The following is a 14,301-nucleotide window of genomic DNA, read 5'->3' as shown; positions in this document are numbered from 1 at the left end:
CTTCCCCCTCCCCCACAAAGCCCTCCATTGTCTATCATCTATGTGCCTATTTAAGAGTTTTGTTTTTTAAATGCCTCTGCCACCTTCAGGGCCATCCATAAATACCACTCCCTATATATTAAAGACACTACCTCCGACATCCCCACTACATTTCCGTCCAATTATCTTAAAATTATGACTCTTCATATCAGCCATTTCTGCCCTGGGAAAAAGTCTCTGGCTGTCCACTCTACCTATGTCTCTTATAAATCTTTATCAAGTCACCTCTCATCCCCCTTCGCTCCAAAGGGAAAATCCCAAGCTTACTCAACCTATCCTCTTAAGACATGCTCTCTAATCCAGGCAGCATCCTGGTAAATCATCTTTGCAGCCTCTCTAAAGCTTCCACATCCCTCCTATAATAAGGTGACCAGAAGTGAACTCAATACTCCATATGGCCTAACCAGAATTTTATACAGCAGCAACATTACTTTGCAGCTCCTGACCACAAACCCAGCTCATAAAAGCTGACACACTATAACCTTAACCACACTATCGACTTGCATAGCAACTTTGAGGGATTTATGGAAGTGGGTGCCGAGATGTCTTTGTTCCTCTATATTGCTAAGATCCTGCTATTAACTTCTATTCCGCCTTCAATTTCAAACGTTCAAAGTACATCACACTTTTCTGGATTGAACTCCAATGGCCACTTCTCAGCACAGCTTTGCATCCCATCTATGTCCTGTTTTAACCAATGACAACCTTCTACTAACATTTATGTTATCTGCAAACTTACTAATCAACCCTTCCACTTCCTCATCCAAGTTATTTATATAAGTCACAAAGAGCAGGGGGTCCCAGAACAGACCCCTGTAGAACTCCATTGGTCACTTCATCTAATACCACCCTCTCCCTTCTGTGGGCAAGCCAATTCTGAATCCATTCGGCCAACTTTCCCTGGATCCCATGTTTCTTGAACGAGCCTACCAAGGAGACAATCCATGTACACCACAGCCACTGCTGTACCTCCCTTGTGAAAATCCATGTACACCACAGCCACTGCTGTACCTCCCTTGTGAAAATCCATGTACACCACAGCCACTGCTGTACCTCCCTTGTGAAAATCCATGTACACCACAGCCACTGCTGTACCTCCCTTGTGAAAATCCATGTACACCACAGCCACTGCTGTACCTCCCTTGTGAAAATCCATGTACACCACAGCCACTGCTGTACCTCCCTTGTAAAAATCCATGTACACCACAGCCACTGCTGTACCTCCCTTGTGAAAATCCATGTACACCACAGCCACTGCTGTACCTCCCTTGTGAAAATCCATGTACACCACAGCCACTGCTGTACCTTCATCAGTTTGTTATTTCCTCAAAGCCTGCTCATCATAAAGCCATGCTGACTATCAATAAATCACACGATGTTTCTCCAAATGCTCGCAACTCCTATCTCTCAAAATCCTCTCCAATATTTTGTTCATCACTGGCCTATAGTTCTTAGGGTAAATCCTATTACCTTTCTTGAACAAAAGAATAATACTTGCCAGGCTCTAATCTTCTTGAACTACTCCTGTAACCAGTAAGGACACAAAGTTCATTGCCAAAGAAGCATAACTTTAAGGCCATCCATGCTCATGTGATCTTGGCACTACAGCTGGGTACCTCTGCTTTAGCCATTCTATTTCATAATACACAAAGATTCTGTACGTGCCCATATTCCTCTAAATTAAAGTTATTTCCATTAATATAGCAATTTTGCGGGCTGCTTTAACATTACTTGTAATTGAGACCAAATACACTGGACGTGCACAATTCAAGAACCACCGACATTGTACTGCTCAGACCAATATTTTTTTGAACTTGTCATTGTTAAGTGTTTCTTATGATCTCTGATCAATGGCACTGAACTTGTAATTATCCAGTCTGTGATGGGATGAGGTAAAATGATTTTAAATTTCAGAAGAGCACAGGAACAGGCCAATGTTGTGCCGAACCAAGGAGATGATATTGGGGTTTTATAAGGCACTGGTGAGGCCTCACATTGAGCATTGTGAACAGTTTTGGGCCGCCCATCTTAGAAAAGATGTGCTGGCATCGGAGAGGGTCCAGATAAGTTTCTTAAGGATGATCCCAGGTATCAAAGGGTTATCATATGAGGAACATTTGATGGCTCTGGGTTTGTACTGGCTGGAATTTAGAAGGAGGGGGATCTCGCTTTTCGAATGTTGAAAGGCCTAGACAGAATGGATGTGGAAAGGATGTTTCCCATAGTGGAAGAGTCTAGGACAAGGAGTTTGCAGCTTAAGGATAGAGGGGTGTCCATTCAAAACAGAGGTGCTGAGAAATTTCTTTAGTCAGAGGGTGTTGAATTTGTGGAATTTCTTCCCCCATGCAGCTGTGGAGGCCAGGACACTGGGTGTATTTAAGGCAGAAATTGATAGGTTCTTTATTGGACATGGCATCAAAGGTTACGCAGAGAAGGCCGGAAAATGGGGTTGAGGAGGAGAAAAAAAAGGATAAGCCATGATTGAATGGTGGAGCAGATTCGATGGGCCAAATGACTAAATTCTGTTTCTATGCCTTATCGTCATATGGAACCAGTTAAAAAGCAAATCAAAAACACAAACACTAATCCCTCCTAGCTACACCATATCTATATCCCTCCATCTTCCTTACATTCATGTGCAAATTCAAACATCTTTAAAAGCCTTGTATGTATCTGCCACTACCATCATACCAGACAGCATATTCTGGCATCCATGACTCTCTGAGTAAAAAAACTTCCTCCTCACCTTCAATACATGCCCTCTGGTAATAGACATTTCAACCCTGGGAAACAGATACTCTGTCCACTCTATCTATGGCTCTCATAATCTTGTAAACCTCTATCAGATCTCCTCTCAGCCTCTGGCACACCAGACAAAATGTGATAGAACATGTCCTCTAAACCAAGCAGCATCCTTTTGTACACAATGCTCCAGATGTGGCAACAAAATTGCAACATAACCTCCTGACTTTTGAAATCAATGCCCCGTCTAATAAAAGCAAACAAGCCTTCTTAACCACCTTGTCGATCTGCGTAGCCACATTCAACAAACTTTGAACTTGGATCCCATAATCTCTCTGCTCAGCAACACTGTTCAGGATATTGCCCTCAACAGTGTACAGTCTCCTTGCATTTGCCCTACCAAGGCGCAACACCTCACATTTATCTCGGTTAAACTCCATCTGCCAACTCTCAGCCTATACCTGCAACTGGTCTATATTGTGCTGTATTCTTTACCAGTCTTCTACACAATCCACAACTCCACCAATCTTGGTTATCATCCACAAAAGGTACTGACCCACCCATCTACATTTTCATCCAGTTCATTTACATACATTACAAACAGCAGACGTCCCAGCACAGATCCCTGCAGAACTCCACTAATTACAGACCTCTAGCTTGAATAAATCTCTTCAACCACTACCCTCTGTCTTCAGTGTGCAAGCCAGTTTCAAATCCAAACAGCCAACACCACAGACCCCATGCATCTTCATATTCCAGATTAGCCTCCCATCAGGGACTTTGTCAAATGCCTTACTAAACTCCATGCATCAATCTCTCGTCGTTTTACTCCTGTTTGTTTGACAGGACATCAGCCACATGGTATCTGGCCCCATTCATCCTATGTTACCAACACCTTGCTCTGAGCACTTAGGAAAGCTTCTTCTTTGACTTTGAAAATACAGTATATCTATTTGTCCTGTGTACAGCAAGATGGGTTTATGTAGAAGGTAGAAAGAGCAACATACAAGATGCTGGAAGAATTCAGCAGGTTAGACAGGAAATGAATATTGTTGTTTTGTTTTGGACATACTCAGAGACCTCCAATCTGTGGCTGCTCTGCCCTTTGGCAATGTTCCCCACTGCACTGGTTCCTTGGCTTACACACAGTGAAATAGCTGTAGCCCTCAATCTCCTGTGCTCAAGTCTGAACCTCATAATAGCCATGGTCAATCCTGAGTTTGTCACACTCGCCCAGTGGTGCAGTGATCTCATCTCTCAACATCCCCAACAACTCTGCCACTGTGATGCTACACAGCCCCCTTCTTATCACTAGTGTAGCCTGTGTGTGCCTAGTATCTTTCAACCTGAACCAGAATGTACACACTTTTACACATGTGAGAAGCAGAGATCTCAATAAAAGTATATAGCTTGTTCAAGGGCTATACAAGGCTACAGGACACCTCTGGAATGTCTAACGTTCAAACCCACAGATTTGATAGTCACGTGACACAATGGGAAAGCGGTGATAGGATTAAAGCAACAATTACAGTTCACAACCACATTTCATCTCCTGCCAGTACTCACAGAGGATCCAGGGAGCCCAACTCCAGGAAGACCACGGTCACCTTTAGCTCCCGGTGGTCCAGGAATTCCTACAATTCCTCCGAGCTCATCAGGAAGTTGGGGGCAGAGTTTGCAGGCTTCACCCTGAGGCACAACAGACAAAAGAGAAAGTTCAGCTCCATGAATGATTGATTTCTTCCTCCTTTACCATCCAGGGGAATGTGATCCATGGAGAGGAACAGCCGATGGTGCACTCACTGGTGACATTCAGGTCTGGATCCTTCAGCCCTGCGGAGACTGAGAAGCTAGTCAATATCTGATCCAATCGAGGTGTTTTCCCCACTGTTTACACCAGAGGTTCTTGACCTGGGGGGTGGGGTCTGTGGTTAGATTCGAGGGGGGGGGTTTGTGAACTTGATTTGGAAAAGCTTTACATTTTTTTTACACTAACCTATAACTGAAATTTAGCATCTCCTTCAATCACAAAAAAATCACAGATATTTTCATATCACATTACAGTTATTACAAATATCTCAAAATATCATTTATGGCATGCTTATCACTACTTTGAAATTATAGTTGTTATTAGACCTGCCTGTAGGTCAAATGTGGTCGCAGTCTTCCTGTTTGCAGGCACTTGTGCAACTGGCCAATGATCGGGCAGGCTTGAGCCTGCCCTGCTTGTGTTGCTTTGTCAAAAGACCACATCACAACATATAGTTCTCAGTCAAGCCTAGCAACAACAGCCTTCACACTGATATGTCTTTTAAAAATAAAATTTGACTTGCTTATATTTTAAATGTATAGACTTGTTATTTAATGTGTTAACAGAAACAAATCTCAAAATATCACACATTAGTTTTTTGAAATTTTGATAAATATATTTCTGTATAATTGGTTTCTTTTGTAATCAAATGTATTTTATTTTATATATTTTTATTTATATTTACTTTATATAGTTAAATACATTATTCTGAGAAGGGGTCCATAGGCTTCATTGTACTGACAAAAGTGTCCATCGGTTCACCAGACTGACAAGGGGGTCCATGGTATAAATTACACAATTAGCAGAAAGCTCTGGGATTGAATGCCAGATTTAATCAGTAGCCGTGGCAACAAGCAGGGGAGTGGATTTGTGATGAACAGCTTCCATAAAGTTGTGGAAAAGCTGTCTAGTATGGCAATGGGCCTGTCTAGAGAGACCTGTTGGTGTGGCAATGGGCCAGTCTAGAGAGGCCTGCTGGTGTGGCAATGGGCCTGTCTAGAGAGGCCTGCTGGTGTGGCAATGGGCCTGTCTAGAGAGACCTGCTGGTGTGGCAATGGGCCTGTCTAGAGAGACCTGTTGGTGTGGCAATGGGCCTGTCTAGAGAGACCTGTTGGTGTGGCAATGGGCCTGTCTAGAGAGACCTGTTGGTGTGGCAATGGGCCTGTCTAGAGAGACCTGTTGGTGTGGCAATGGGCCTGTCTAGAGAGGCCTGCTGGTGTGGCAATGGGCCTGTCTAGAGAGACCTGTTGGTGTGGCAATGGGCCTGTCTAGAGAGACCTGTTGGTGTGGCAATGGGCCTGTCTAGAGAGACCTGTTGGTGTGGCAATGGGCTTGTCTAGAGAGACCTGCTGGTGTGGCAATGGGCCTGTCTAGAGAGACCTGTTGGTGTGGCAATGGGCTTGTCTAGAGAGGCCTGTTGGTGTGGCAATGGGCCTGTCCAGAGAGGCCTGCTGGTGTGGCAATGGGCCTGTCTAGAGAGGCCTGCTGGTGTGGCAATGGGCCTGTCTAGAGAGACCTGTTGGTGTGGCAATGGGCCTGTCTAGAGATACCTGTTGGTGTGGCAATGGGCCTGTCTAGAGAGACCTGCTGGTGTGGCAATGGGCTTGTCTAGAGAGACCTGCTGGTGTGGCAATGGGCCTGTCTAGAGAGGCCTGCTGGTGTGGCAATGGGCCTGTCTAGAGAGACCTGTTGGTGTGGCAATGGGCCTGTCTAGAGAGGCCTGCTGGTGTGGCAATGGGCCTGTCTAGAGAGACCTGTTGGTGTGGCAATGGGCCTGTCTAGAGAGACCTGTTGGTGTGGCAATGGGCCTGTCTAGAGAGGCCTGCTGGTGTGGCAATGGGCTTGTCTAGAGAGGCCTGCTGGTGTGGCAATGGGCCTGTCTAGAGAGGCCTGTTGGTGTGGCAATGGGCCTGTCTAGAGAGACCTGTTGGTGTGGCAATGGGCCTGTCTAGAGAGACCTGTTGGTGTGGCAATGGGCTTGTCTAGAGAGGCCTGCTGGTGTGGCAATGGGCCTGTCTAGAGAGACCTGTTGGTGTGGCAATGGGCCTGTCTAGAGAGGCCTGCTGGTGTGGCAATGGGCCTGTCTAGAGAGACCTGTTGGTGTGGCAATGAGCCTGTCTAGAGAGGCCTGTTGGTGTGGCAATGGGCCTGTCTAGAGAGGCCTGCTGGTGTGGCAATGAGCCTGTCTAGAGAGGCCTGCTAGTGTGGCAATGACAGTTGCCTGCTCACTGCCTTGGGATGGAACACAACTACCCACCCACCGATCTTGGCAGTGGTTCTGATTCCACTCCAAACCCATGCAGTGGCAACATCCTTCACCACGTCCCCCACAGCTCCCACCCTTCCTCAGAAACACCCCTCCATCTAGGGTAAAGGGTTGGAATGGCAGGATGCCCAGGATCAGGCTCCAGTGGTTATGAAGTGTTGCTATCTAACTCTCACATCTCATCGTCCACGACAACAGGTGGTTAACAGCACCATCCATTACCTGTGGCTTTACTACATTTGATTATTGTGTACTTCCCCCAATCCTGAGTCCATTCATGTTCTGGGATTCACTGAGTCACTGGCTCAGCTGCTCCTCAAGAATCTTTCTCAGAGAGATGTAGCCACACTGACTGGGAACTGCTCAATGCTGTCTTTGCAGATTGTGCATTGAGTCCGCCTGGGTGGACCAGCATTCACTGTAATGCTCTCACTGGCTATTTCAAGCACAATGGGCAGCCTGAAGTCACTGGGTAAGACTGACTGATCTCCTCTCCTGCAGAACATCAGTCTGCTAGCAGCCTGATAGTTCCATGACCACAACTATTGATAACTAGAATATTAACTAAGTATAAATTCCACAGGTATTACACAGCCCTGAGCTCAGGCCTCTGAATTACTAGTCAATGATCGAACTAACACTCGGTAGAAACTCTTAAGTGAGGTGGAGAGAATGGCTCTGCTGGGTGACCCTACCCCATTCCTGCTGTTGCTAATGGGTGACTGCATGGAAGCTGGTTGTCAGACTGCCAGAGGCTTAGAGGGAAATGGACAGGCTGCTGAGGAAGTAGCCAGAGGCGGTGTGTTGATTTGGAGGTGTCCGATTATCTCTGAGATATGTGCATGTACCACAAGCTTTGGGAGCAGAATTAAGGCATTCTGCATACCTTGTTTGCTCTGTCATTCAATCATGGTTGAGTATTTTCTTCAGCCTCATTCTCCTACCCTCTCCCTGTCACCCTTAACTCCTTTATCAATGAATCAATTCACCACAAAGAATGCCCTTTGCAGGAAATTAAATATACCCATACAGAGCATTGCCACAAGGAAGAGCATCTATCATCAAAGACACCCACCATCCAGGCCATGCCTTCTTCTTGCAATTCCCATTGGGCAAGAAGCCTTAGGTCCCACACCACCAGACTGAGGAACAGTTATTACCCGACAACCATCAGGTTCCAGAACCAGTGTGGATAAGTTTAATCACCACTGCTCTGAACTGATTTACCACCTACCAGCCACTTTACAACTCCTGTTGTCAGAATTATTTTTTTATTTGCACAGTTTGTCTCCCTTTGTACATTGTACATGATGATGCTCGTCTGTTTATGCATTGATTTTGTAAATTCTAGTGAATATTTTCCTGTTAGCACTTTCAAAAAAATGAAATTCAATGTAGCGTATTGTAACATCTAGTATATGCATTTTTATAATTAATTTATTCAAACTTTGAAATTGTCCACGTCCGGGTCTGAGGACAGAAGGCTGGATGTCTCCACTCTCTGACTTTGGGGATCTCCTTAATCCAGCACTCAAATGGAAAACCGTCAGATGACTTCTCCTCTCAATGAGTTTGGAGATCTCCTAATCCAGCACTAACTACCTAATAAAGCACTGAACGTCCCAATCCAGTAGTGAACTCTCTAATCCAGTAGTGAACTCCCCAATCTAGCAGTGAACTCCCCAATCCAGTGGTGAACTCCCAAATCCAGTAGTGAACTCCCTAATCCAATAGTGAACTCCCCAATCTAGCAGTGAACTCCCCAATCCAGCAGTGAACTCCCAAATCCAGTAGTGAACTCCCAAATCCAGTAGTGAACTCCCTAATCCAATAGTGAACTCCCCAATCTAGCAGTGAACTCCCCAATCCAGTAGTGAACTCCCCAATCCAGTAGTGAACTCCCTAATCCAGCAGTGAACTCCCCAATCCAGTAGTGAACTCCCTAATCCAGTAGCGAACTCCCCAATCTAGCAGTGAACTCCCCAATCCAGTAGTGAACTCCCTAATCCGGTAATGAACTCCCTAATCCAGTAGCGAACTCCCTGATGCAGCACTAAAATTCCTAATCAAGAATTGAACTACTTAATCCAGCATTGAACTCCCTAATCCAGCAGTGGACTCCCTAAACCAGCACCGAACTTCCTAAACCAGCATTCACTCCCTACTCCGGCACTGAATTCCCTAACCAGCAGTGAATTCCCTAATCCAGCAGTGAACTCCAAAATCCAGGACTGAACTCCCAATCCAGCACTGAAATCCCAAATCCAGCACTGAACTCCTTAATAAACACTGAACTCCCTAATCTAACAGTGAACTCCCTAATCAAGCACAGAACTCCCTTAATCCAGCACTGATCTCCCAATCCAGCACTGAACCATGAGATGAATCAGTCAGGAACAATCTATCAGCTGGGAAGCCAACAGAGACCTTGAGCTTGAACACATAGCAGTCCAGGTTCATGTGAGGTCGCAGGCAGACCTCAGTGAAGACAGAGACTGGAGTTCAATGGGTACTTTCTCAGCAGTGCAATGGATAGTAAAACCTGGGTTGAGTGGAACCGTGATCTTTCTGACCAGTGACTTGAACATCTCACTGCAGAGTAATTTTTACATTGTACATAAATTTGACACCGTTTTGGGTCAGGGAGAACAAAATTCCTGAGGAAAAATGAGGACACGAATTTCCTAAAATCAGACACAAGGTTGTTCCACTGTGGTATGTACATTTTCGGCTACAGAGCACTCCTTCTGTAGAGTGTGTGGATGATTCCTTTGACCGTCTCTTCCAGAACAAAGGCAATAAATTCTGCAATTTTAGTTGTATGTACAGTAAACTGCACTGCCTCAAATTCCCCCGATATTTTTGCTATTCCAATTATTTTACATGTAAATGAGGAAGATTAACTTCTGCAGTGCTATTTTAACAGATTGCCTCTCACCACACCATGACCTAACTTCTGGGGTGTAATTCATCAAAGTGGGGATTACCAGTCATGTGGGACAAGCCTAGATCTGCTGATATCAGATTGCTGCCATGTGCTCACTCGTTTGTCAGATAGCAAGTGCTATTCTAAAGAAGCCAAAACTGTAGAGGAGCCCACTCCACATAAATGATTCACAGAACCATTCAGTAGGTCAGCACCACCGTCTCACAATGCTACACATGTGGACAATGTCTCTGTAGTGTTTGCATATGCTCCCCATGACTATGTAGGCTCCCACCTCCCTTGTACTCTGGTTCCCTCACACATCCTAACAATGTGAGGCTTCGTGGATAATTAGCCACTGTAAATCGCACCTAGTGCATAGCTGAGTTGTAAAGTCTGGTGGTGTTAATGAAAACGCTGGGAGAAATAAAAATGGGGTTAGACCAGGAATAGTGTAAATAGTTGGTACAGAGCCAGTGGGCTGAAGGGCATCTACCTCTCTCTGTGATGTCATAGTATGATGCAACTCATTTCAATACACAACTTGTTACTCAATTAAATGGTAGTTTGTCTTTTTTATATCTTTTAACTGTTTCCATGAAACTTCGGCTAATTAGCGCAGCCACTTAATTTGCCCAAAATGTACTGGTCCTGATGTGTCCTAATTAACTGGAATTCACTTTGTAAATTTATCTTAAGTAATATAAATAGGATACTTTGAATAAACGTTACCTTTTCTCCTTTTGGACCAGGCTCTCCAGAATCGCCCTGGGTGGAATTCAAACACAGAGTTATGAAAGCACACGCAAGCTCTAACGAAAGATTATATCACTGGGACCCAGTCCAAGTAAGCAACAAACCAACATGTAATTGCCTAAGAGTGTGGTTTTACAACTGGATAACCCTAATCCTCAGTCAGGAACAACAGGAACTTTAGGAAAAGCAGATGGACAAAGTATAATTATTAAATTACACAAGTAGACATGTGTGCATGGATCCACAGCAGGTGAAACATAGAAACATAGAAAACCTACAGCACAATACAGGCCCTTCACCCCACAAAATTGTGCCAAACATGTCCCTACCTCAGAAATTACTAGGCTTACCCATAGTCCTCTATTTTTCTAAGCTCCATGTACCTATCCAAAAGTCCCTTAAAAGACCCTATCGTATCCGCCTCCACCACCGTTGCTGGCAGCCCATTCCACACACTCACCACTCTCTGAGTAAAAAACTTACCCCTGACATCTCCTCAGTACCTACTCCCCAGCAACTTAAACCTGTGTCCTCTTGTGGCAACCGTTTTAACCCTGGGAAAAAGCCTCTGATTATCCACACGATCAATGCCTCTCATCATCTTATACACCTCTATTAGGTCACCTCTCATCCTCCGTTGATCCAAGGAGAAAAGGCCAGGTTCACTCAACCTATTCTCATAAGGCATGCTCCTATATAGCTGAAATGGCAGAACTCTTCCCAGCCCTGTCTACTAACCAGGCTGGATAGCAGTGTAATGTGCGTAGGCTTTCTCAGCCTCAGCACAGCACACAGCCCCGGAATTCTTTTTTGCGATTTACTTTAGCTTCTAGTAAAGTAAATCGTAAAGTGTTTCCTGGTAGGAAATAAAACAAAGAGTTCACATCCAAAGACCAGCACGAGTCTCTTACATGACTTCCATGACAGCAAGCTTTTGAATTACTCCTTCCCTCACCTTCTTCCCCTAACTGACTTTGGGGCACTTTGTTCAAAGCAGAAACTGCCCCAGAACTCCTGGCAATACTGATTATTCCCTTTTTTTATCATCCTATCATCTCTCCCACCTACCCCAACACACATAGTCAACTCCAGCTGCAGTCCCCAACTTGGATATGTGTGTGTGTGTGTGTGTGTGTGTGTGTGTGTGTGTGTGTGTGTGTGTGTGTGTGTGTGTGTGTGTGTGTGTGTGTGTGTGTGTGTGTGTGTGTGTGTGTGTGTGTGTGTGTGTGTGTGTGTGTGTGTGCGCGCGCGCGCCTTTAACTCCTGGTGGAGTCGTCGGGGTGCTGTCATGACAAGCTTTTTGCACCAATCAGTTTGATGATTGCTCATCATCTTTGGCATCTGAAACCTGGTGGAGCCCATCCCTCTCCAGATTTTTCTGGAGCTGGCTGGATTCGAACTTTGCTCCAAAGTCCGGCACTGATGCCACTACGCCACCAGCCGGTGTTTAAGGAATTTGAGGCTATGTAAAAGTTGGCAGTATTGTGGAAGTCGAGGAAAGTTACCTATTGCTAGAGCAGGATATAGATAGGGTAGGACACGTACAGAAATATCGATGAACGGAGAGACCTCGGAATTCAACTCCACAGTTCCCTAAAAGTGGCAATACGGGCAGATAATGTAGGGAAGAAATTGAATGACATGTTTGCTGTCAATGCTCAGAGCATTTAAGATAAACATTGGGAAGTTATGTTGTAAATTGAAAACCACTGGTTTGACTGCACTTGGAGCAGTGAGAAAGCCCTGGTCTCGATACAATATTCAGTTATTGGGACAGATTGTACAGACTAGGCTTGTTTTCCATGGAACGAAGGAAGCTTAGGATGACCTGATTAAAGTATGTAATGCTCTGGTTCATATTGTTATGTTGTATGTATTTCATTTAGCAGTTCTGTAAGAGCAGTCTGTTCTGTTTTCAGTAAACACAAAGTACACTGCAGATGCTGTGGTCAAATCAAGACGTACAAAAAAGCTGGATGAACTCAGCAGGTCGGGCAGCATCCGTTGAAAGGAGCAGTCAACGTTTCGGGCCGAGACCCTTCGTCAGGACTGAAGGAGGAGGGGGCAGGGGCCCTATAAAGAAGGAGCTTGTTCTCTCTAGACTTATGCTGCCAAGGTTCAAGTATATGGATAGGATAGGAAAATCTTTTTCCCTTGGCAGGGGTATCAAAAACAAGGGAACATAGAATTAAGGTCAAAGGAAGTAGCTTTAAAAAGACTCCAAGGGTATAAAACTTGCCAGAAAAGGCACTGGAGTCAGATACAGTTACTGTGTTTCATTTGTACATGCATTTAAACAGGCAAGGCACATACAGAATCAACATAAGTAGACTGGCATGGACATGATGTTCAGTACAATGTATATGGGCTGTTGCAAATCTTACCTTTTCACCTTGCTTTCCTGGAGGTCCAGGCACGCCCTAGAACAAAATTTAAAAAGGCAATTAGAAACCTTTCAATACTTTCCAATGCCACTCAACACAGACAGCTTGTATTAAAGTCAAAGTGAGTTTCAATGCTAAACTGCTCTGTCCACATTCCATAGATCACCATGTTCCCAATGGAAACGTGTCAACAAACACTCCTCCCAAAAAATCCATTAGAAATAACTTTAGTCTAAGATTAAAGATTAGCTTTATTAGCCACATGTATCAAGACAGTGAAATGTGTTGATTATGCTGAGGGTGTTATGCCTCCAGCACCAACATAGCATGCCCACAACTCATTAACCCTAACCCTAATAAACCTGATTCTGATTCTGAACCTGGAGCACCTACAGAAAACCCACTTGGTCATGGGAAGAAGATACAAAACTCCTTACAGTGAGTGGTGGGAATCGAACCCTAACCATTGATCGCCAGTGAGGCAAAGTGACTGTGCTACTATGTCAACCATGCCCAAGATTGTTCTGTTTAAATGGCACCTTAAATAACGATGATTCTCCTATAACACAAACAAGAACCATTGCTGTGAGCAGGAAAGAGCAAGGGAAAAGGTTGCGAAAATGACAGTGTTGGATGCTAGTCTCTTGTGAAACAAATGCAGTCTCTCCCACGGATAAATATCCACAAAGCCCCTGGCTCAGCAGCAGCTGTCTCTCCCTCTGGCTCAGAGCTTTTACGTACTGATGAGCCAGTGGTGCAGACACTGCCTGCAGACACATCATTCTCCTGCAAGCTCTCTCCTAAACCCTGACTCGGTTAAAAATACAGCATACACACATACAAAATTCACAGCAAGATGTCCATGCCTTCAGCTTTCTGTGCTGACAATCATCCATCCACTTGTCTGGGTATAGCACTGGTTTAGCAGAGATATCCCTGACTACTGGAAGTTAAGGAATTGGAATTGCTTTATTATTTTTACCTGCACTAACATACAGTGAAAAGCTTGCCTTGCACATAGCTCTCTGCAGCACTAGCAATGTGCATATTGATCATTACCCAGTTCATTGAGTGAGACAAGGTAAACCTATAACAGAATGCAAAATAAAGTGTAACAGCTGCAGAGAAAGTGCAGTGCAGGTAAACAATGTGCAAGATCATTGATTGTGAGGTCGAGTATCCATCTCAGTGTGCTAGGGAGCCATTCAATAGTCTTCTAACCGTGGGGTAGGAGCTGTCCTTGAAAATGGTGGTACATGCTTTCATGCTTTTTCCTCCATTTATCAGCATCTGTACATCATAAACCTCACCTGTCAAACCATGACACTGTGTGTTTCTGTTGCTATGGACCCATTCTACTGAAATTTGAATCTACCTT

At 44.7% G+C, this 14,301-nt stretch overlaps 1 protein-coding gene across 7 annotated transcripts in view; it reads right to left on the bottom strand.

Annotated features, from left to right (window-relative positions):
* Nucleotides 1-14,301, bottom strand: part of LOC140719770 (uncharacterized) — a 411,496-nt gene that overhangs the window by 189,276 nt on the left and 207,919 nt on the right. For all 7 annotated transcript variants that reach the window (XM_073034626.1, XM_073034628.1, XM_073034629.1 and 4 more), the window contains 3 exons: nucleotides 12,924-12,959; nucleotides 10,516-10,551; nucleotides 4,348-4,470 (listed from right to left, as the gene is read on the bottom strand). In XM_073034626.1, the coding sequence (XP_072890727.1) occupies nucleotides 4,348-4,470; nucleotides 10,516-10,551; nucleotides 12,924-12,959 (195 nt within the window). The remainder of the gene's footprint in view (nucleotides 1-4,347; nucleotides 4,471-10,515; nucleotides 10,552-12,923; nucleotides 12,960-14,301) is intronic.

The sequence above is a fragment of the Hemitrygon akajei genome, chromosome 32, assembly GCF_048418815.1.
Source record: "Hemitrygon akajei chromosome 32, sHemAka1.3, whole genome shotgun sequence".
In the NCBI taxonomy this organism is placed as follows: domain Eukaryota; kingdom Metazoa; phylum Chordata; class Chondrichthyes; order Myliobatiformes; family Dasyatidae; genus Hemitrygon; species Hemitrygon akajei.
The sequence above is the reverse complement of the archived record's forward strand: the minus strand, read 5'-3'. Positions and strand labels throughout refer to the sequence as shown.